General features: G+C 32.7%; 1 protein-coding gene across 1 annotated transcript in view; it reads right to left on the bottom strand.

The window, feature by feature from the left end:
* Positions 1-23,991, bottom strand: part of LOC134709897 (ectonucleoside triphosphate diphosphohydrolase 5-like) — a 29,151-nt gene extending 5,160 nt beyond the window's left edge. The window contains exons 1-13 of the mRNA XM_063570024.1: positions 23,828-23,991; positions 18,439-18,881; positions 17,663-17,739; positions 17,301-17,444; positions 16,897-16,975; positions 16,585-16,620; positions 15,946-16,031; positions 15,476-15,555; positions 14,481-14,539; positions 13,729-13,813; positions 13,010-13,158; positions 10,371-10,427; positions 9,854-9,961 (exon numbers count right to left, since the gene is read on the bottom strand). Coding sequence (XP_063426094.1) covers positions 9,854-9,961; positions 10,371-10,427; positions 13,010-13,158; positions 13,729-13,813; positions 14,481-14,539; positions 15,476-15,555; positions 15,946-16,031; positions 16,585-16,620; positions 16,897-16,975; positions 17,301-17,444; positions 17,663-17,739; positions 18,439-18,814 — 1,336 coding nt within the window. The 5' untranslated portion in view covers positions 18,815-18,881; positions 23,828-23,991. The remainder of the gene's footprint in view (positions 1-9,853; positions 9,962-10,370; positions 10,428-13,009; positions 13,159-13,728; positions 13,814-14,480; positions 14,540-15,475; positions 15,556-15,945; positions 16,032-16,584; positions 16,621-16,896; positions 16,976-17,300; positions 17,445-17,662; positions 17,740-18,438; positions 18,882-23,827) is intronic.
* Between the last annotated feature and the right edge of the window lie 11 nt (positions 23,992-24,002).

Below are 24,002 nucleotides of genomic sequence, written 5' to 3'. Positions count from 1 at the left end.
TTACTTTTGTTTTTGACCTCAGTCTGTAACCATCATGTAGTAATGAATACATATACAGTAAATCTAACCCTCTAACGACCTCCTAAACACCTTTATTAACTTGTACTTACGGTTACTTTTGTTTTTGACCTCAGTCTGTAACCATCATGTAGTAATGAATACATATACAGTAAATCTAACCCTCTAACGACCTCCTAAACACCTTTATTAACTTGTACTTACGGTTACTTTTGTTTTTGACCTCAGTCTGTAACCATCATGTAGTAATGAATACATATACAGTAAATCTAACCCTCTAACGACCTCCTAAACACCTTTATTAACTTGTACTTACGGTTACTTTTGTTTTTGACCTCAGTCTGTAACCATCATGTAGTAATGAATACATATACAGTAAATCTAACCCTCTAACGACCTCCTAAACACCTTTATTAACTTGTACTTACGGTTACTTTTGTTTTTGACCTCAGTCTGTAACCATCATGTAGTAATGAATACATATACAGTAAATCTAACCCTCTAACGACCTCCTAAACACCTTTATTAACTTGTACTTACGGTTACTTTTGTTTTTGACCTCAGTCTGTAACCATCATGTAGTAATGAATACATATACAGTAAATCTAACCCTCTAACGACCTCCTAAACACCTTTATTAACTTGTACTTACGGTTACTTTTGTTTTTGACCTCAGTCTGTAACCATCATGTAGTAATGAATACATATACAGTAAATCTAACCCTCTAACGACCTCCTAAACACCTTTATTAACTTGTACTTACGGTTACTTTTGTTTTTGACCTCAGTCTGTAACCATCATGTAGTAATGAATACATATACAGTAAATCTAACCCTCTAACGACCTCCTAAACACCTTTATTAACTTGTACTTACGGTTACTTTTGTTTTTGACCTCAGTCTGTAACCATCATGTAGTAATGAATACATATACAGTAAATCTAACCCTCTAACGACCTCCTAAACACCTTTATTAACTTGTACTTACGGTTACTTTTGTTTTTGACCTCAGTCTGTAACCATCATGTAGTAATGAATACATATACAGTAAATCTAACCCTCTAACGACCTCCTAAACACCTTTATTAACTTGTACTTACGGTTACTTTTGTTTTTGACCTCAGTCTGTAACCATCATGTAGTAATGAATACATATACAGTAAATCTAACCCTCTAACGACCTCCTAAACACCTTTATTAACTTGTACTTACGGTTACTTTTGTTTTTGACCTCAGTCTGTAACCATCATGTAGTAATGAATACATATACAGTAAATCTAACCCTCTAACGACCTCCTAAACACCTTTATTAACTTGTACTTACGGTTACTTTTGTTTTTGACCTCAGTCTGTAACCATCATGTAGTAATGAATACATATACAGTAAATCTAACCCTCTAACGACCTCCTAAACACCTTTATTAACTTGTACTTACGGTTACTTTTGTTTTTGACCTCAGTCTGTAACCATCATGTAGTAATGAATACATATACAGTAAATCTAACCCTCTAACGACCTCCTAAACACCTTTATTAACTTGTACTTACGGTTACTTTTGTTTTTGACCTCAGTCTGTAACCATCATGTAGTAATGAATACATATACAGTAAATCTAACCCTCTAACGACCTCCTAAACACCTTTATTAACTTGTACTTACGGTTACTTTTGTTTTTGACCTCAGTCTGTAACCATCATGTAGTAATGAATACATATACGGTAAATCTAACCCTCTAACGACCTCCTAAACACCTTTATTAACTTGTACTTACGGTTACTTTTGTTTTTGACCTCAGTCTGTAACCATCATGTAGTAATGAATACATATACAGTAAATCTAACCCTCTAACGACCTCCTAAACACCTTTATTAACTTGTACTTACGGTTACTTTTGTTTTTGACCTCAGTCTGTAACCATCATGTAGTAATGAATACATATACAGTAAATCTAACCCTCTAACGACCTCCTAAACACCTTTATTAACTTGTACTTACGGTTACTTTTGTTTTTGACCTCAGTCTGTAACCATCATGTAGTAATGAATACATATACAGTAAATCTAACCCTCTAACGACCTCCTAAACACCTTTATTAACTTGTACTTACGGTTACTTTTGTTTTTGACCTCAGTCTGTAACCATCATGTAGTAATGAATACATATACAGTAAATCTAACCCTCTAACGACCTCCTAAACACCTTTATTAACTTGTACTTACGGTTACTTTTGTTTTTGACCTCAGTCTGTAACCATCATGTAGTAATGAATACATATACAGTAAATCTAACCCTCTAACGACCTCCTAAACACCTTTATTAACTTGTACTTACGGTTACTTTTGTTTTTGACCTCAGTCTGTAACCATCATGTAGTAATGAATACATATACAGTAAATCTAACCCTCTAACGACCTCCTAAACACCTTTATTAACTTGTACTTACGGTTACTTTTGTTTTTGACCTCAGTCTGTAACCATCATGTAGTAATGAATACATATACAGTAAATCTAACCCTCTAACGACCTCCTAAACACCTTTATTAACTTGTACTTACGGTTACTTTTGTTTTTGACCTCAGTCTGTAACCATCATGTAGTAATGAATACATATACAGTAAATCTAACCCTCTAACGACCTCCTAAACACCTTTATTAACTTGTACTTACGGTTACTTTTGTTTTTGACCTCAGTCTGTAACCATCATGTAGTAATGAATACATATACAGTAAATCTAACCCTCTAACGACCTCCTAAACACCTTTATTAACTTGTACTTACGGTTACTTTTGTTTTTGACCTCAGTCTGTAACCATCATGTAGTAATGAATACATATACAGTAAATCTAACCCTCTAACGACCTCCTAAACACCTTTATTAACTTGTACTTACGGTTACTTTTGTTTTTGACCTCAGTCTGTAACCATCATGTAGTAATGAATACATATACAGTAAATCTAACCCTCTAACGACCTCCTAAACACCTTTATTAACTTGTACTTACGGTTACTTTTGTTTTTGACCTCAGTCTGTAACCATCATGTAGTAATGAATACATATACAGTAAATCTAACCCTCTAACGACCTCCTAAACACCTTTATTAACTTGTACTTACGGTTACTTTTGTTTTTGACCTCAGTCTGTAACCATCATGTAGTAATGAATACATATACAGTAAATCTAACCCTCTAACGACCTCCTAAACACCTTTATTAACTTGTACTTACGGTTACTTTTGTTTTTGACCTCAGTCTGTAACCATCATGTAGTAATGAATACATATACAGTAAATCTAACCCTCTAACGACCTCCTAAACACCTTTATTAACTTGTACTTACGGTTACTTTTGTTTTTGACCTCAGTCTGTAACCATCATGTAGTAATGAATACATATACAGTAAATCTAACCCTCTAACGACCTCCTAAACACCTTTATTAACTTGTACTTACGGTTACTTTTGTTTTTGACCTCAGTCTGTAACCATCATGTAGTAATGAATACATATACAGTAAATCTAACCCTCTAACGACCTCCTAAACACCTTTATTAACTTGTACTTACGGTTACTTTTGTTTTTGACCTCAGTCTGTAACCATCATGTAGTAATGAATACATATACAGTAAATCTAACCCTCTAACGACCTCCTAAACACCTTTATTAACTTGTACTTACGGTTACTTTTGTTTTTGACCTCAGTCTGTAACCATCATGTAGTAATGAATACATATACAGTAAATCTAACCCTCTAACGACCTCCTAAACACCTTTATTAACTTGTACTTACGGTTACTTTTGTTTTTGACCTCAGTCTGTAACCATCATGTAGTAATGAATACATATACAGTAAATCTAACCCTCTAACGACCTCCTAAACACCTTTATTAACTTGTACTTACGGTTACTTTTGTTTTTGACCTCAGTCTGTAACCATCATGTAGTAATGAATACATATACAGTAAATCTAACCCTCTAACGACCTCCTAAACACCTTTATTAACTTGTACTTACGGTTACTTTTGTTTTTGACCTCAGTCTGTAACCATCATGTAGTAATGAATACATATACAGTAAATCTAACCCTCTAACGACCTCCTAAACACCTTTATTAACTTGTACTTACGGTTACTTTTGTTTTTGACCTCAGTCTGTAACCATCATGTAGTAATGAATACATATACAGTAAATCTAACCCTCTAACGACCTCCTAAACACCTTTATTAACTTGTACTTACGGTTACTTTTGTTTTTGACCTCAGTCTGTAACCATCATGTAGTAATGAATACATATACAGTAAATCTAACCCTCTAACGACCTCCTAAACACCTTTATTAACTTGTACTTACGGTTACTTTTGTTTTTGACCTCAGTCTGTAACCATCATGTAGTAATGAATACATATACAGTAAATCTAACCCTCTAACGACCTCCTAAACACCTTTATTAACTTGTACTTACGGTTACTTTTGTTTTTGACCTCAGTCTGTAACCATCATGTAGTAATGAATACATATACAGTAAATCTAACCCTCTAACGACCTCCTAAACACCTTTATTAACTTGTACTTACGGTTACTTTTGTTTTTGACCTCAGTCTGTAACCATCATGTAGTAATGAATACATATACAGTAAATCTAACCCTCTAACGACCTCCTAAACACCTTTATTAACTTGTACTTACGGTTACTTTTGTTTTTGACCTCAGTCTGTAACCATCATGTAGTAATGAATACATATACAGTAAATCTAACCCTCTAACGACCTCCTAAACACCTTTATTAACTTGTACTTACGGTTACTTTTGTTTTTGACCTCAGTCTGTAACCATCATGTAGTAATGAATACATATACAGTAAATCTAACCCTCTAACGACCTCCTAAACACCTTTATTAACTTGTACTTACGGTTACTTTTGTTTTTGACCTCAGTCTGTAACCATCATGTAGTAATGAATACATATACAGTAAATCTAACCCTCTAACGACCTCCTAAACACCTTTATTAACTTGTACTTACGGTTACTTTTGTTTTTGACCTCAGTCTGTAACCATCATGTAGTAATGAATACATATACAGTAAATCTAACCCTCTAACGACCTCCTAAACACCTTTATTAACTTGTACTTACGGTTACTTTTGTTTTTGACCTCAGTCTGTAACCATCATGTAGTAATGAATACATATACAGTAAATCTAACCCTCTAACGACCTCCTAAACACCTTTATTAACTTGTACTTACGGTTACTTTTGTTTTTGACCTCAGTCTGTAACCATCATGTAGTAATGAATACATATACAGTAAATCTAACCCTCTAACGACCTCCTAAACACCTTTATTAACTTGTACTTACGGTTACTTTTGTTTTTGACCTCAGTCTGTAACCATCATGTAGTAATGAATACATATACAGTAAATCTAACCCTCTAACGACCTCCTAAACACCTTTATTAACTTGTACTTACGGTTACTTTTGTTTTTGACCTCAGTCTGTAACCATCATGTAGTAATGAATACATATACGGTAAATCTAACCCTCTAACGACCTCCTAAACACCTTTATTAACTTGTACTTACGGTTACTTTTGTTTTTGACCTCAGTCTGTAACCATCATGTAGTAATGAATACATATACAGTAAATCTAACCCTCTAACGACCTCCTAAACACCTTTATTAACTTGTACTTACGGTTACTTTTGTTTTTGACCTCAGTCTGTAACCATCATGTAGTAATGAATACATATACGGTAAATCTAACCCTCTAACGACCTCCTAAACACCTTTATTAACTTGTACTTACGGTTACTTTTGTTTTTGACCTCAGTCTGTAACCATCATGTAGTAATGAATACATATACAGTAAATCTAACCCTCTAACGACCTCCTAAACACCTTTATTAACTTGTACTTACGGTTACTTTTGTTTTTGACCTCAGTCTGTAACCATCATGTAGTAATGAATACATATACGGTAAATCTAACCCTCTAACGACCTCCTAAACACCTTTATTAACTTGTACTTACGGTTACTTTTGTTTTTGACCTCAGTCTGTAACCATCATGTAGTAATGAATACATATACAGTAAATCTAACCCTCTAACGACCTCCTAAACACCTTTATTAACTTGTACTTACGGTTACTTTTGTTTTTGACCTCAGTCTGTAACCATCATGTAGTAATGAATACATATACAGTAAATCTAACCCTCTAACGACCTCCTAAACACCTTTATTAACTTGTACTTACGGTTACTTTTGTTTTTGACCTCAGTCTGTAACCATCATGTAGTAATGAATACATATACAGTAAATCTAACCCTCTAACGACCTCCTAAACACCTTTATTAACTTGTACTTACGGTTACTTTTGTTTTTGACCTCAGTCTGTAACCATCATGTAGTAATGAATACATATACAGTAAATCTAACCCTCTAACGACCTCCTAAACACCTTTATTAACTTGTACTTACGGTTACTTTTGTTTTTGACCTCAGTCTGTAACCATCATGTAGTAATGAATACATATACAGTAAATCTAACCCTCTAACGACCTCCTAAACACCTTTATTAACTTGTACTTACGGTTACTTTTGTTTTTGACCTCAGTCTGTAACCATCATGTAGTAATGAATACATATACAGTAAATCTAACCCTCTAACGACCTCCTAAACACCTTTATTAACTTGTACTTACGGTTACTTTTGTTTTTGACCTCAGTCTGTAACCATCATGTAGTAATGAATACATATACAGTAAATCTAACCCTCTAACGACCTCCTAAACACCTTTATTAACTTGTACTTACGGTTACTTTTGTTTTTGACCTCAGTCTGTAACCATCATGTAGTAATGAATACATATACAGTAAATCTAACCCTCTAACGACCTCCTAAACACCTTTATTAACTTGTACTTACGGTTACTTTTGTTTTTGACCTCAGTCTGTAACCATCATGTAGTAATGAATACATATACAGTAAATCTAACCCTCTAACGACCTCCTAAACACCTTTATTAACTTGTACTTACGGTTACTTTTGTTTTTGACCTCAGTCTGTAACCATCATGTAGTAATGAATACATATACAGTAAATCTAACCCTCTAACGACCTCCTAAACACCTTTATTAACTTGTACTTACGGTTACTTTTGTTTTTGACCTCAGTCTGTAACCATCATGTAGTAATGAATACATATACAGTAAATCTAACCCTCTAACGACCTCCTAAACACCTTTATTAACTTGTACTTACGGTTACTTTTGTTTTTGACCTCAGTCTGTAACCATCATGTAGTAATGAATACATATACAGTAAATCTAACCCTCTAACGACCTCCTAAACACCTTTATTAACTTGTACTTACGGTTACTTTTGTTTTTGACCTCAGTCTGTAACCATCATGTAGTAATGAATACATATACAGTAAATCTAACCCTCTAACGACCTCCTAAACACCTTTATTAACTTGTACTTACGGTTACTTTTGTTTTTGACCTCAGTCTGTAACCATCATGTAGTAATGAATACATATACAGTAAATCTAACCCTCTAACGACCTCCTAAACACCTTTATTAACTTGTACTTACGGTTACTTTTGTTTTTGACCTCAGTCTGTAACCATCATGTAGTAATGAATACATATACAGTAAATCTAACCCTCTAACGACCTCCTAAACACCTTTATTAACTTGTACTTACGGTTACTTTTGTTTTTGACCTCAGTCTGTAACCATCATGTAGTAATGAATACATATACAGTAAATCTAACCCTCTAACGACCTCCTAAACACCTTTATTAACTTGTACTTACGGTTACTTTTGTTTTTGACCTCAGTCTGTAACCATCATGTAGTAATGAATACATATACAGTAAATCTAACCCTCTAACGACCTCCTAAACACCTTTATTAACTTGTACTTACGGTTACTTTTGTTTTTGACCTCAGTCTGTAACCATCATGTAGTAATGAATACATATACAGTAAATCTAACCCTCTAACGACCTCCTAAACACCTTTATTAACTTGTACTTACGGTTACTTTTGTTTTTGACCTCAGTCTGTAACCATCATGTAGTAATGAATACATATACAGTAAATCTAACCCTCTAACGACCTCCTAAACACCTTTATTAACTTGTACTTACGGTTACTTTTGTTTTTGACCTCAGTCTGTAACCATCATGTAGTAATGAATACATATACAGTAAATCTAACCCTCTAACGACCTCCTAAACACCTTTATTAACTTGTACTTACGGTTACTTTTGTTTTTGACCTCAGTCTGTAACCATCATGTAGTAATGAATACATATACAGTAAATCTAACCCTCTAACGACCTCCTAAACACCTTTATTAACTTGTACTTACGGTTACTTTTGTTTTTGACCTCAGTCTGTAACCATCATGTAGTAATGAATACATATACAGTAAATCTAACCCTCTAACGACCTCCTGAACACCTTTATTAACTTGTACTTACGGTTACTTTTGTTTTTGACCTCAGTCTGTAACCATCATGTAGTAATGAATACATATACAGTAAATCTAACCCTCTAACGACCTCCTAAACACCTTTATTAACTTGTACTTACGGTTACTTTTGTTTTTGACCTCAGTCTGTAACCATCATGTAGTAATGAATACATATACAGTAAATCTAACCCTCTAACGACCTCCTAAACACCTTTATTAACTTGTACTTACGGTTACTTTTGTTTTTGACCTCAGTCTGTAACCATCATGTAGTAATGAATACATATACAGTAAATCTAACCCTCTAACGACCTCCTAAACACCTTTATTAACTTGTACTTACGGTTACTTTTGTTTTTGACCTCAGTCTGTAACCATCATGTAGTAATGAATACATATACAGTAAATCTAACCCTCTAACGACCTCCTAAACACCTTTATTAACTTGTACTTACGGTTACTTTTGTTTTTGACCTCAGTCTGTAACCATCATGTAGTAATGAATACATATACGGTAAATCTAACCCTCTAACGACCTCCTAAACACCTTTATTAACTTGTACTTACGGTTACTTTTGTTTTTGACCTCAGTCTGTAACCATCATGTAGTAATGAATACATATACAGTAAATCTAACCCTCTAACGACCTCCTAAACACCTTTATTAACTTGTACTTACGGTTACTTTTGTTTTTGACCTCAGTCTGTAACCATCATGTAGTAATGAATACATATACAGTAAATCTAACCCTCTAACGACCTCCTAAACACCTTTATTAACTTGTACTTACGGTTACTTTTGTTTTTGACCTCAGTCTGTAACCATCATGTAGTAATGAATACATATACGGTAAATCTAACCCTCTAACGACCTCCTAAACACCTTTATTAACTTGTACTTACGGTTACTTTTGTTTTTGACCTCAGTCTGTAACCATCATGTAGTAATGAATACATATACAGTAAATCTAACCCTCTAACGACCTCCTAAACACCTTTATTAACTTGTACTTACGGTTACTTTTGTTTTTGACCTCAGTCTGTAACCATCATGTAGTAATGAATACATATACAGTAAATCTAACCCTCTAACGACCTCCTAAACACCTTTATTAACTTGTACTTACGGTTACTTTTGTTTTTGACCTCAGTCTGTAACCATCATGTAGTAATGAATACATATACAGTAAATCTAACCCTCTAACGACCTCCTAAACACCTTTATTAACTTGTACTTACGGTTACTTTTGTTTTTGACCTCAGTCTGTAACCATCATGTAGTAATGAATACATATACAGTAAATCTAACCCTCTAACGACCTCCTAAACACCTTTATTAACTTGTACTTACGGTTACTTTTGTTTTTGACCTCAGTCTGTAACCATCATGTAGTAATGAATACATATACAGTAAATCTAACCCAAGAAAGGGTTTCTTTGAACTTGGATTATCAAAAGCTACAATAAAACAAAAGTATATTATGATGATCAATCATAAGTTTCTTTGTGATGTGTTTTGTGGATTTTCTGTTTTTTTGGTGTTTTTTTTAAGTCATATAGTTTATCAGACTCTCCTTGACCTATAGTTTTTACCCTTGACACTTAAGCACTTCTTCTGTCAATTACAGTAGGACCTGTTGAAACTAAATCCTGTATAATTCTGACAACTCAACTCATAAATATATTTTATTGATTAAAAATATGAGTACTGTCTTTCCCTGACTTATGGTTTAGATTGCCCCCTTGGTAATTTCTTGGTAATATATGTTTTCCTGTCTTTCGTAGATAAATGTGAATCATGAATAACCCCATAATTTATGGCAATTAGGTGCACAATTCTTCTTTCAAAAGTTAATCACTAATATACCTTTTTTAGCTGCCCTCAAAAAATCTTGGACGACCAATTTTCCACCTAAATCTGAATCTGCAATAAAAAGGAAAACATTAAAATTGCAGCCAAAAGTTAAATGAAGCTATTGGATTTTTGATTTGTATTATTTGAAATTTGACATTTCCAGGACCTCTTACAGCTAACTATGGAGGCGAGATTTTGCTTATTGTTGAAGGATGAAATTGACCTCTCATTGTTAACTTTTATATCATTTGGTCTTTTGTGCAGAGTTGACTAATAGGCATCTTCTAATTTTATAGAATAGGAGTAGAAACAGTAAAGGGTTGTCAATCAAAAATTGAAAACTCTTTTGATTAAAATGAGTTTGGATCGGTTTGCTTGATTGTGTTGACTATTTGTAAAATAACTCTTGTTAAGTAACAAAACTGTTAAGAAAACATGAAATTTCAATTATGTATTTATATCACTCATGAGTTATATCACTTTAACCTAACAATAATATTCATACATATTTATTAATAATTTAATTTTGGGTGTAACGCGTCTTCTGATTGGGTGACACAGCCCGTAGACATCAACGTTTTTTCCTGGTTTTCTACGGTTTAAAATGGAATTTAGAATTAAATTATAAGAAATGACTGTAATATTTTTTCTGTCTATTCAAAATAACATAAAAAATGTGGTGCACACTGTTAAATAACCCGCTACACGTTATTTAGTGTGCACCAAATTTTTTATGTTATTTCTTCATAGACAGAAAAAATATTACAATCATTCCTTAAATAAATTTCTCCCATGCAAATAAGGATCTCTAACCTAAATTTACAATAGCTTTATTGTGTAAGATAAAACAGAATTAAGCTTGTCCTATTAGCACTCTTTATAAAATTGAAACAAAAAGAAGGGAGGGGTAAAAATGGTGCAAAAAACTAATCATGTGATATTAAGTATCCATAGCATGCATTACCCATTATTGATAATAATAAAACCCCAAGAACATGCTTAAATATTTCACATTAATACACAAAGACCTATTCAATATTCCCAAAACCGTATACAATACATGTATATGTATATATTTTCAAAACTAACAATATACCTTTATGCTTTTCATCCTGTTCAGCTGTTGAAATGTACAAAAAGATAATGATCTCTTTTCAGAATGGAAATAATTTTTCCTCTTATGTTTTCTATTAAAAAATCTGATTTGAAAACCAGATTTAAAGGAAAGACATCTATAGCAAAACCTGCCTTATCATTGGACATTTCATTTTTACACCAAATTTTTATCATAACGAGTTGATAATATGTGGCTCTTGATTATGCAGAACTATAACAGGTTTATTGAAGTAAACACCACACATTATGTAATTGGTCGGGGACTAATCTTAGCATTAATAACAAACATGTACCTTTCTTAATCTCCTATTAATCAGTCACTTTATAAACCTATTTCAAATCTCTATAAGCTCTTTTATAGAAAAATAATCTTTTAGGCCATTGATTTAATTTTGAAATGTGACTTTATAGATTTATTTCCCCCAAGTTCATACAACAATGTGTATTGTCAATAATAATTGTGTAGAAAAAGATATGGTCCCTTGTTTTTGTAACCATTGGAAAGCCCATAAATGATTCTTTCTGACCACTTCAGCTTCCTCCACCAATAAAAACTGACCACAATGAAATAACACAATAGTGTTGAACATGGCTTTAAATATCAATCAATCGATCATCTATAAAAAAGCCCAGCCAATGAAATCAGATGAATAATTAATCAAAGAATTCAAACATTCCGAGTAGATGATATAAATAGATGTGGGATTTCCCCTACATACCTTTTAATTGTGAATCTACTGCAGCATCATAGAAATAAGAGAAAACATAAATCTCATGTATCTATTTATAGCATTTCCCAATAGAAGTTTATAAATAAATGTGTGATTTCCCCCTACATGGTCCGAGACCACCATTGTCGTCCCTTGATTTTCGTTGTTCACAAATATAGTCCCTAGTGTTGACAGTGGGTTACTTGCCATTAATTTTTATACCCCTTCCAAATTTATTTCTCCATGTTCAATGACTCAAATTGCAAGTAGAGCGATGAAATTACACTGTAAAAAAATTTGGGTCCATAATTTTAAAGGAAAGTAGTGATTTGGTCCAGCTGAAAAAGGTTGAAAATGAGCACTTCGGAAGCTGTCAAAAGATTTCAAGACGCCCTAAACATAAAATTGTCCATATTTTGAGTTAGAGAAGATGAAGTTTTCTATAAATTCGATGTAATTTGTCCCAAAAGTAGTACAACACACTGTAAAAGTTTCTTTGAGAAAGCGCAGGTGGGATTTTTTTTATTTTCATTTATGTTCTAAAAGAAATGCACTACAAATTAATTGTGTTCTCGGACCACATACCTATAAGTTGTGAATCTATGGCAGCATCATAGAAATAAGAGAAAACATAGATCTCATATATTTATTTATATCATTTCCCGTTAATTGTTATAAATAGATGTGGGATTTCCCTATACATACCTATTAGTTGTGAATCTACAGCAGCATCATAGAAATAAGAGAAAACATAAATCTCATGTATCTATTTATAACATTTCCCAGTAAATGTTTATAAATAGATGAGGGATTTCCCATACATACCTATTAGTTGTGAATCTACAGCAGCATCATAGAAATAAGAGAAAACATAAATCTCATGTTTCTGTAATTCATGCACAGCCTGGATCTTTTGTCTTACAAAATCTTTTACTACACTGTAACAACTGTTAAAAGAACTTTGAGATTCTCCACTGAAACATAAAGTAACAAAATGGTTATTAACTGCAAAATAAACTTTGATATTTTCCACTTACATAAAGAAGCAAAAACAGTTCATCAACTGTTTAAAGAGCAATTCTCAACAAAAGTAGACATAAAGTTAACTGCAAAAAGAATTCTGAAACCTCCCTTTTTTAAATAGGTTTGAACTTTCAGAAGAAAAAAATTTGCTACTTTGAATAATAAAGGGTTGAATGTATGTGCTTGTACTGGGTTGAAACTGCTGCTGGTAGATTGTAATTCCCTGCTCGGTAGTTAGTGTTTCAGTACAGATATGATATTTTAAATATTTAAAGGATTTTCTTATCAAAGGCATAGATTACCCTAGCTGTATTTAGCACAACTTTTTGAAATTTTGGTTTTGTCAATGCTCTTCAACTTTATACTTCTTTGGCTATTTTGATCATGTCAATGATGAGTTTTATGCAAATGCACGTCTGGTGTATCAAGTTATCAGTGAGTTACATTTGATAATTAGTATTACCCAAAAAGTCTATACTTAACTGACAGTAACAAGAACACCACCAAAAGTTGATATTTACCTGACATTATAGGGAACACCACCAAAAGTCCAAAGGGATCCAATATTTGCTGGTAAACATACACTCTGTAATTTTTGTTGTTTTTCTGAAAGTATAATGCAGACACTGAATTTGTTTCTAAACTAATATAAGATGAAAAATAAGATAGATTAATCTGGATTCTCAATAGAAGGTGAAACAGTTTAATTGTCTAATTCTAAAATTTTACTTTTTGGATAGGGTGGGAAATTCCATCAGACAAATTTATTTAAATCATAAATCTGTCATAAGAAAAATTGACAAATGCTATTATCAGTCAGGGCCATTACTTAAACAAGTAACAATTAAAACTACCTTTAAAGTAATGTTGAAAACGAGGCTAATCTAAATATAACTTATGTAAGTTATTTTTCTGAATATTATTTTTATATTTTTTTCTAAAATGTTTAAATAACTTATTCAAGTAATATTTTTGTCATTATTTTCAAAGTAAACCTTTATCTCTATACTCCTCTCAAATCTGATAAATTCTTTATTTTATGGTATAAAATGTTGTTTAAAATCATGAAAACTACATTTAGTCTATGTTTCTATTGAAAATTAAAATAACTCTATTAAGTAATTTTATTATTTTTAAAATAAAAAATCAATTATATAAGTAATTTAAAAAAATAACTTGTTTAAGTAACGCCCCTGATACATTCTTATCTTTTTCTCAAAATACAAAAATCTTTGGAGAATGATGGTTGAAAAAAATGTTGAAAACACACTACCTTTTTTATTTCCTCCTAATAACTTAAATCTAGTTGACATCAAACCGTATCCTAGGTAACTGTAATAAACAAAGACAAAATAAAGACTTATGTTCTATCTCAACATGACCAAGGTTACACAACTCATTTTTAATTCTATAAATTCAATGTTCAAATGTTTTAATCTTTAAAAGAGTATTGTTCATTAATTTCTCATCAAAACAATAACAAGACCCCTTGGAAGTTTAGGACAACAAATATTTCAGCTGATACTAAAATGATTAATTAAATTGATTTGGTAATTGAACACTATCTCTACATAAATTCCAGTGGCAAGTATCATTTATCTTTCATGTTGTGTGAAAGATACTACATAAATGGGGGAAATGTCCATTGGACACAGATGATGCCCCCGCTTGCATATCATATAAAGTTAAAAAGGGACATAACTGAAGAGCAGTAATAATTGCCATTACCCAAATTTGTATGTGATCTGATTTTTGTAGTAAAAAGTATTTTGAATAAGTTTCATAAAATTTGGTGGAGGCAAACTTAATTTAAAGAACACAAACTAAATTTCAGGAAAAAATTGGTAGAGACAAACTTAATTTGAAGAACGCAAACTAAATTTCAGCAATTTTTTCCATTTGTAAAGGAGAATAACTAAAGAACACAAAAATTCAAACTTGTTCTGTATTTTGTGGTAATGAGCATTGTGTGTAATGTTCATAGCATTTGGTTGAGGCAAAATTAAGTAAGAGAAACGGAAACCAACGGAAACCAACTTTGGGATGTACAGACATATGTACAGACTTACACACAGCCAAGGGTAAAACTTTCTGCCCTCCGCTGTAATGATGTCAAACTGCATTTCCGGGTGTCAGGTCTGTTTTTATAATGGATATCAATATTTGTTTGAACACAAAGATTCATATAGAATATGTTACAATTTACAAAGCTACTCTACCATGAGATAAAAAAAAGTAATCATTCAATATTAACATTATACTAATTACCTGTGAGTGTATAAATTTAATTTCTTCTTAAACAGTTCCATTGTTTTTATGAAGTCTTTTGGCACTGTGTCTAATGTTTCCTGGAAAAAAAATACAATAAATACTCCTAAATATATAAATATTAAAAGTCATTTGAAAAATAATTCAAAACTATTGCCTGTTAACAAGGTAATATAACAAACTTTCAGGGAAATAAACCTTATGATTTGATAATTTTGAATTTTGAAAAATGTTGATGATTTTCAAAACCTTAATGTCCTTAATGTTTAAACCTTATTTTTCAAATGTAAAAATGAACAGTCAAAACTTACATTTTTCCTAATATGCATTTTTTGTTTCTGTTGATTGGTTGCTGTGTCTTTCATATTTACCTCATCTGTCTAAAGTTTTTTTGAACTTTTGAATTACATCTTCCAAAAAGTGTTACAAGAATATCTTAAAATAAATATGTGTAACGTTTGAAGTACTACCTGCTTATTAGGTATAAAAGTTATCTGTGAAGATCCACCGCCCAAGTCTAAAGCTGCCACATTATTCCTCCCCGATATAAAATCTCCTGAAAAGATGAATAAGGTATACATTTAATGAAAATCCTGAATAGGAATGAAAAAACTTTATTTAGGGTAATAAGAAAGATCATATCAAAAGGAAAATGTGTACTAAGTTTCAAGTTGATTAGACTTCAGCTTCATCAAAAACTACCCTGACCAAAAACTTTAACCTGTAGTGGGACGAACAAACGAAAGTACAGACCAGAAAACATAATGCCCCTCTACTATTGCAGGTGTGACATAATTATGCCCCTCTACTATCGTTGATGGGGCATAGAAAGTGTTAAATTACGGCAATAATAGATATTCAGGAGAAAAGCATGTTTTGATGCTGACATTTGTGGTTTTCAGGGGTATACAACATATTTAATATGTTCTGTAGTTGTTGCTTGTAGTTGTTTAATATAATCTTAAGTTGGTTTTTTTTGGGTAAAACATTGACCTTAAGCCACCTGTTCAGATAAAGAACACCAATTAAAGCACTTTATATTGTATATTTCCTTGTATTTGATGAGATTTAATACCCATATTTATCCATTCTGTACATTCAAATCTTACCTGTCATAAAACTAATTGTCAACCAGCTGAATATTCCTGTAATAAAACAAAACAATCTTATTACTTTCTTCACAAGGCAAATTAAATGTATATTCAGGGTGAGCATATGTTACGGTCATATACTAATAAATAATGCTATCTTAAAGTTTTTGGTATGAACTTTCTGCACTTTAGTTGCACCTGCTACCATAAGACCACCACTTGCTGTTTAAAATTATACCAAGTTTGTTGTGCCAATATTAGTTTTATTGAATTTCTTGATACTTAATTTGTTGTGTTGTAACAACAGATTATTTATAAATGTATAATTACCTTCATCTGCTCCTTCCATTATATCAACATCTTCTTCTTCGTCCAATAAGAAAGGGTATTCTCTTATTAAATTTCGTACCTACAAAGAAGAGGGGAGGTTATCTAATGTTGAACAGACATATCATTAAAGATTTATTTTGAATACCAGTCGAGGTAAAATTATTACAAATGCCTTTTGTAAGCATATCAGTAGATTAATACTTTTAAAATATAATTTCTTTATACTAGGAAAAACAGCTGCATGTGATGAAGTTCATATTTGAATAGTCAAGCTTCTCAATGAAGGATAAAAATATATATATACTTCAGATTTACAAAAGTGATCAACAGAAAACCACATTGTTAGTAATCAGATTGTAACTGAATAGATTTGTAACGTACAACATGTACATGGTATTGCTAACCTCTTTCAGGAGTATATCTGCTACACCCTCTTTTAATAACCTTAGACCCGCTGTGGCTAACAATGATACTGGTGTTCTTGGCTGTAATTCACTCGGTACTTCAGCTAAAGCTATATTCAGTAATTGTCGTATACTTTCTGCACCCTATAAAATATAAATAGAAATGATTTGGCATAAATGATTTAAAGGTTCACATCAGAATGGACATGTGTAATTACTTTCAAGTTGATATGGTCATAACTGCATTGTAAACTATCTTAACCAAACTCTTTTCTCAAATCTAAAGTATCCGTTTTGGAACCAGTAGACCTCAAAAGAAGTCTTCCTAATGTACATATTATGACAACCTCTACTAAACCTACCTTTTTAGGATCATCAGCAAAGCTAGAGAGACCAGGTTTAACCTGCTCAAAGACTTCTCTAACTAGTTTTAAAGGACCTGTAAAATAGAGAAAAAATTTGAAGCACATCTCAAATTATAGATTCTGATCTTAATTAATCATCTTAAAAACCTCCAATATGTCACACACACTGCATTTAAATTAACCTAAAATTTTGTTAGCTAACCTCTTTCAGCATTGTCATTTTTTCATTTACCAGAGACATGACAGAGAGACTTTTTAAAGTTAAAAGCTTGTACATTGTAAATAATACTTTCTTCACTAGAAAAATAGTTGTGGTGCCTATTACCATGATTACAAACATTTGTCATATAGTACATGTAATTAGCAACAATAAACCTTTCATTTTTGCTTATGTGCTTTGTTTTTCTTTGTTTACATATTAGTTTGTTTTTGTGGTGATTAAGATTATAGCCATTTTGTCTGCTGTACAAATGTACCATAAATTTTGACGTTTTTACGTATGTCTGTTTGTTCCATTGACACATTGTTGTCAATACAATGGAATTTGATGTGACCATCATTCAAGTGAGAGGTTTAATCCATCATTTACTAATTATATAAGAAAATTTCTGTACCAGGTCAGGAATATAGCAGTTGATTTCCACATTTTTTTTGGTGTGAGCTTTTGATTTTGCAATTTAACTTTCTGTTTTGAATTTTCCTTGGATTTCAGTATTTTTGTTATTTTACTTTTTTCATACAATGTAGATACCTGACCACACTCTTTTACTTACCAGAGGTTCGCTTAAACTGGAATACATGAACTCTTGACCCCGTACTACCAGCATCTAGCACAACGGCATAAATATCTGAGTTCTTTCCCATCACACGCTTGTTATCAATATTAGTTGAAGGTAGTTTCGGCATCCTGACAGGTCGCTTAGCTACATATTCTATTTTTTCGATGTCTGAAATGCCATTAGCTGATGGTACGATGTACACAACTAACAGAATCAAACAAACTAAGGCTATAACTGCAATCATTCTCCCTCGTACCTCGTACATGCTCCATGACTTTGTCCGATTTAAAAATGATGATGTAGATGGCGATAGGTTAAGTAGTGTCATTGATGCTGATTTTTTCATGTTGTCTTCGTTTTCTTTGTCCATTAATATCTTTAAATATTTTTACTACCAAAAATGTTCACAACTGACCAACTGTTCGATAATTTTTTCTCTGAAAAAAAAACAAACATTGTAAGAGTTAATATCATCATAATCACAAATTTGTATGATGGATATTCACTTCCATCTTTTTTAAATATTTATCCAAGTTCAGTGCATGGTTGATATTGGTTTATGTTTTTCAATTATAAGTTTTTTTTCTGGGCTTGGGTGGCCATGTGGTCTATGTGGTTACTAATTTAATCACTAACCAGTCAACACTGAGGTTGTGAGTTTGAATCACGCTAGTGCAGGTGCACTTGACTCCAATCTAAATAGACTAGAATTAATGATAAGTTTTCATATCAAAGGTTGTGGCTTTCTCTGGCACTCCAGCTTCCTCCACCATTAAAAACTGGCAGCCATGAAAATTGAAATACTGTGGATTCATTTATTTTCGTGGATATCAATTTTCGTGGATTGCTGAAAACTTCCATATTCGTGGATATTTGATTTCGTGGTTTTGTCAATCATTTGATTTCGTGGTTTTGTCAATCACAGTATACAAAGCCTATTCAAAACCTGCTATTCGTTGTACATTTGAATTCGTGGTTCACCAGTACCCACGAATTCTAAAAAAAATTGGTATCCAACGAATATTAATGAATCCACAGTAGCCAAAATCAGACAGTGCAAGGGCTGTAAATCCAGTCAAGGTAGTTAAAAACTTCCATTTGTTGTACATGTCGTAGCCCAAAAGCAGTGCTGAAAAATTGCGTTAAAACACATGAAATAAAAAAAACTCATATTTGTTATTCCTTAATTCTTTCCAAAGTACAATGTACGGTATGTCAACTGTAATAACATCATCTACCAACACCTGATTGGAAATATAAAACAAGCAGTAAAAGGTATCTTTCAGTTCTTTTTCTATACCTCTGTTCCCAATTGATCAAATTTTATGGGAAGGTCTAATCTTTATAAAAATGCTTCCTGTCACAGACACACTTTATATGTCATGTCCAGAGAGAGTAAAAATATCATTGATGGAAAGGGAAAACTTGAGTCTAAAATAGAATATTGTAACTCACTGGACATACCTAAGATATAAGAAGATGTGGTATGAGTGCTAATGCATAGATGCCAACCCCCTTTTGACACAATCAGTAACAAACTATCAAATTTTCCGTATTTTTGAAAAGTTTTCAGTAATCATTCATAAACGTGCATTTACCAATAAGAATTACTGACAAGTGGCTGCAAAGAGATGTGCACGAAATTTGTCGTTTAACATGTTGTCTGTAGTATGTATTCCATTCATTTATTGTTCAGATGTTCTCGACTCGTACATTTTCGTTTTTTTGTCAAGGAGAAGTAGAGAAAGGGGGAAAGCTACTTCATAAATGCAAGTTTGCCTCTTCGGAAGTCAGTTAGTTATCCAACAATAGGTTGATAACTCCCGAGAAACCGGAAGCATTACATTGGCGTTTTCTAAATACCGGACCAGGACGGAAAAGTAATGATAAAAATCCGTGTTTTACAAAATTGAACTGCGATGATTGGTAATCCGTAACTATTCGACTTTGACCGTAATAGCGTAGTTTTTATGGCAAAATCGGAAAAACTACGCAAAAATCGTAATGGTTGGCATCTATGCTAATGACAAAACTCTCCCTCCGTCATAATTTGTAAAAGTAAACCATTAAAATTCAAAGAACAGTCTTCAACACGGAGACTTGGCTGACACCAAACAGCAACCTTTAAACATGATAAAGGCCCAAAAAAATGACTAGTGTAAAATTCAAATGGGAAAACCAACAGTCTAATCTATATAAAAACAAGAGGCTCTCAAGAGCCTGAATCGCTCACCTTAATTCTTTTGGTTAAATCTCTCATCAATGATTATTTTGGCTTTTCAATTTATTTAAATATTTTTTGGATCGTCCTATTTTCTTCAAAAGCCAAAAAAAATAATCATTTTCTCCTATGTTCTATTTTAGCCATAGTAGCTATATTTCTTGACATACAAGGAAATAAAATATAAAATTTATACTAGATACTCTGAAACTTATTTAGCCTAAATTTGGCTGAAATTGATACAGCAGTTTCAAAGGAGAAGATGTTTTAAAGTAAGTCAACATGATGAACAAATTGTGAAAAAAGTCTTAAAAGGGCAATAACTCCTTAAGGGGTCAATTGACAATTTTGGTCAAATTAACTTAATTGAAGATCTTACATTGCTGAACATTATTGCTGTTTACAGTTTATTTCTATCTATAATTATATTCAAGATAATAAACAAAAACAGCAAAATTTCCTTAAAATTATCAATTCAGTGGCAGCAACCCAACAACAGGTTGTCTGATTCATCTGAAAATTTCAGGGCAGATAGATCTTGACCTGATAAACAATATTACCCATTTCAGATTTGCTCTGAATGCTTCGGTTTTTGAGTTATAAGCCAAAAACTGCATTTGACTCCTATGTTCTATTTTTAGCAATGGCGACCATGTTTGTTGATAGATCATAACTTCGGATACAATTTCCAAACTAGATACCCTAAGGAACATTCAGTTAAAGTTTGGAAGTATTTTGCCCAGTAGTTTCAGAGGAGAAGATTTTTGTAAAAGATTACTAAGATTTACGAAAAATGGTTAAAAATTGACTATAAAGGGCAATAACTCCTAAAGGGGTCAACTGACCATTTCCGTCATGTTGACTTATTTGTAAATCTTACTTTGCTGAACATTATTGCTGTTTACAGTTTATCTCTATCTATAATAATATTCAAGATAATAACCAAAAACAGCAAAATTTCCTTAAAATTATCAATCCAGGGGCAGCAACCCAACAACAGGTTGTCTGATTCATCTGAAAATTTCAGGGCAGATAGATCTTGACCTGATAAACAATATAATCCCAGGTCAGATTTGCTCTAAATGCTTTGGTTTTTGAGTTATAAGCCAAAAACTGCATTTGACCCCTATGTCATGTATGTTCTATTTTTAGCAATGGCGACCATGTTTGTTGATAGATCATAACTTCGGATACAATTTCCAAACTAGATACCCTAAGGAACATTCAGTTAAAGTTTGGAAGTATTTTGCCCAGTAGTTTCAGAGGAGAAGATTTTTGTAAAAGATTACTAAGATTTACGAAAAATGGTTAAAAATTGACTATAAAGGGCAATAACTCCTAAAGGGGTCAACTGACCATTTCCGTCATGTTGACTTATTTGTAAATCTTACTTTGCTGAACATTATTCCTGTTTACAGTTTATCTCTATCTATAATAATATTCAAGATAATAACCAAAAACAGCAAAATTTCCTTAAAATTACCAATTCAGGGGCAGCAACCCAACAACGGGTTGTCTGATTCTTCTGAAAATTTCAGGGCAGATAGATCTTGACCTGATAAACAATATTACCCCATGTCAGATTTGCTCTAAATGCTTTGGTTTTTGAGTTATAAGCCAAAAACTGCATTTGACCCCTATGTTCTATTTTTAGCAATGGCGACCATGTTTGTCGATAGATCAAAACTTCGGATACAATTTATAAATTAGATACCCTAAGGAACATTCAGTTAAAGTTTGAAAGTATTTGGCCCAGTAGTTTCAGAGGAGAAGATTCTTGAAATAGTTTACGACGACAGACGACGGACGACAGACGACTAACGAAAACGGACGCCAAGTGATGGCATAAGCTCACTTGTCCCTTCGGGACAGGTGAGCTAAAAAACCAGAAACATTTAAAATTCACATCAACAAACATCAAACAACACTTTTTTTTAACAGAATCTCATCAAACAACACTTTTTTTTAACAGAATCTTTTGCAAATGTACTATCTGAACATATAAGTATTGTTCTGTTCAGACAAAAACTAAAAGGATTTTTGGTAATACTTTTTATAATTAATTATTTACTGTGAGTCTTATATTTCCAATAAGGCGTTGGTAGACAAAAAATTACGGTTGACATATTTGGAGAGGACTATTACCAATGATTCTGTCAAAAAAGGTAGAGAATCCATGACAAATCCCCCCACACCTTATCGACCCACTTTTATACCAACTCACCCTTCATGTACTCTTGTTTGGCAACTTGTCCAACTTATGATAAGCATAAAAAACAAGACTGTATCACTCACCTGATTCTACTTGGGTTTTTGAAATCATATATTAGAAAAGATAAAATTTGGCAATAAAGTAACAACACTTGGCCAGCACCTCATTAAGAAAGGAACATTTATGCTATGTTTGCTTTCATTCCATTCAGTGGTTCTCTAAAAGAAGACATTTAATGTATGTATTTCTCATAGGATCCTATGTTAAACCAAGTCCCCTGCTGGAAGCCATCTTGGATGATGGATTGGATATAAAGTAACAATATAATTAACACTTGGTCAGCACCTCATAAGGAACATTCATGCCATGTTTGGTTTCGTTCCATTCAGTGGTTCTCTAAAAGAAGTTAATTGTATGCATTTCAAATAGGGTCCCATGTTAATCTAAGTTTCCCGCTGGTGGACATCTTGGATGATGGATCGAATACAAAGTAACAACATTTGGTCAGCACCTCATATGTAACATTCATGCCATGTTTGGTTTCATTCCATTCAGTGGTTCTTTAGACGAAGTTCAAGATGTAAAAAGGTATTAGCGACGAAGACGAACAAAGCTGGACAACCCCAGATAACGCTGGACGACAGACAATTGACACCAAGTGATGAGAAGAGCTCACCTGACCCAGGTGAACTAAAAAAAGAAAGATCATTTATACATTTTTTAATAGTTTATATATATTAATATCAAATATAATTGGACGCCGAATTGACTTTCAATAGGTGTCGATTTGACTTTTTTTTGGGTGCCGAATTGACCGAGTGCCGATTTAACTTGTATACTTGTAGGCTGAAGGCTGGACATTCGAACGGCACCTGGTAGCTATTCAATGAGATCGGAAATTCGATTTTGATTTAAGGGTACAATTCCTTGATTTTAGAATTTCATCTTACCATTTAAAATTCATTCCATAACCCAAATGTTCCTCATCTCGAGCAAGTCTTCAGAAAACGGTTAATATCCGTGTTGTTGACAAACACGTCGTCTACTTGTCTGGTACCTTGCTGAACTGTTTTACAATGGTACCAGTTATCCGTCTTTTTTTCAAATGATAAGAATGTTTTTCAT

The sequence above is a fragment of the Mytilus trossulus genome, chromosome 3, assembly GCF_036588685.1.
Source record: "Mytilus trossulus isolate FHL-02 chromosome 3, PNRI_Mtr1.1.1.hap1, whole genome shotgun sequence".
Lineage (NCBI taxonomy): Eukaryota > Metazoa > Mollusca > Bivalvia > Mytilida > Mytilidae > Mytilus > Mytilus trossulus.
This window is presented reverse-complemented; position numbering and strand designations above follow the sequence as displayed.